Source organism: Sinocyclocheilus anshuiensis, unplaced genomic scaffold (assembly GCF_001515605.1).
Source record: "Sinocyclocheilus anshuiensis isolate Anshui unplaced genomic scaffold, SAMN03320099.WGS_v1.1 C32481408, whole genome shotgun sequence".
Lineage (NCBI taxonomy): Eukaryota > Metazoa > Chordata > Actinopteri > Cypriniformes > Cyprinidae > Sinocyclocheilus > Sinocyclocheilus anshuiensis.
Window position 1 is genome coordinate 1 of NW_015616982.1, and position 1,027 is coordinate 1,027.

General features: G+C 42.9%; 1 protein-coding gene across 1 annotated transcript; it reads left to right on the plus strand.

Annotated features, from left to right (window-relative positions):
* Window positions 1-22: 22 nt before the first annotated feature.
* On the plus strand, window positions 23-823 carry LOC107682687 (uncharacterized; the record flags this gene model as incomplete). Its single annotated transcript, XM_016478852.1, has 2 exons — window positions 23-632; window positions 745-823. Coding segments are annotated over exons 1-2 (689 nt in total), but the record flags the coding sequence as incomplete, so codon positions are not given.
* Window positions 824-1,027: the final 204 nt, after the last annotated feature.

The following is a 1,027-nucleotide window of genomic DNA, read 5'->3' on the forward strand; positions in this document are numbered from 1 at the left end:
TTTGCTTAGTAACTTGGATATGATGTTGTTTGATAAGTTTGATTTTTCTAATTCTTCATCACAGGTGAATATCTTGGTTCTCAGTGAGGTTACTACCAAATCTGTCTCTATGAAACTGCGGCGCAACACAGTCCTGAGAAGCCGAAGGCGTCAACAGCGAGAACATGTGAAGGACTCTGAGAGCATCTGTGTGGTGTTGAGTGACACTGACTCTAGCCAGTCAGAGAGTGTGGAGGAAATAAAAGACCATGTGTCTGTTATTCATGATATGAAGCGGCCAGTAAGGAAGAGTAGAGCTGGTGCATCATGTCGAGCGAGAAAAGAAGACGAGAGACCGCTTTCTCCTGTGGAACCACAACATGGAGCGGTTCAGAAGATATCCCTGGCTCCAGATGCAATGGCTGAGGACACTCTAGAGAAACTCAGGTTGAGGGCTAATACTTCTGAGACTGAGGTTGAGTCTCGGGTAGAGCTTGAGTCTGTTTTGGACGAATCCAGTACCAATCTCACAGTGGAATCGGGTCCCAGCTCGCCCTCTTGTCCTGTTGATACTGTAAGATGCAGAGAATGCCAGAGACTTTTCGCCAAGATGAGAAAACAGCCGACCCCAAAACAGAAAAGCAGAGATACAAGTAAACATTTCAGATGTGCTGTTTATAGAAATGAGACTCTTAAGAGATTAATATGTAATATAAAGCACCTGTTATCATGTTACCAAAAATGTTTTTTTTCTTTGTATATTAGATCCAGCATCTTTATCTTGTGATGTGTGGGTTCTGCTTAAGAAGTGGCACCCTCAAAGACTCCGCCATCGGGAGAAGGGGTATGTTATGTTCTGCACTGATATCACACTGATATTATGAAGGCTTTCTGTAGCGCTATGTTTATTTTAGAAAGCCTAGTTATGGTTTGTCCAGAACAATGAGTACAAGCTTGTGAAGTTTACATCTTAAAGACTCAACAAGCAGAAAGTGAACGACTATTTACAGCAGGGTTCCTCAATTAGTTTTCGCCGAGGGCCGAATTC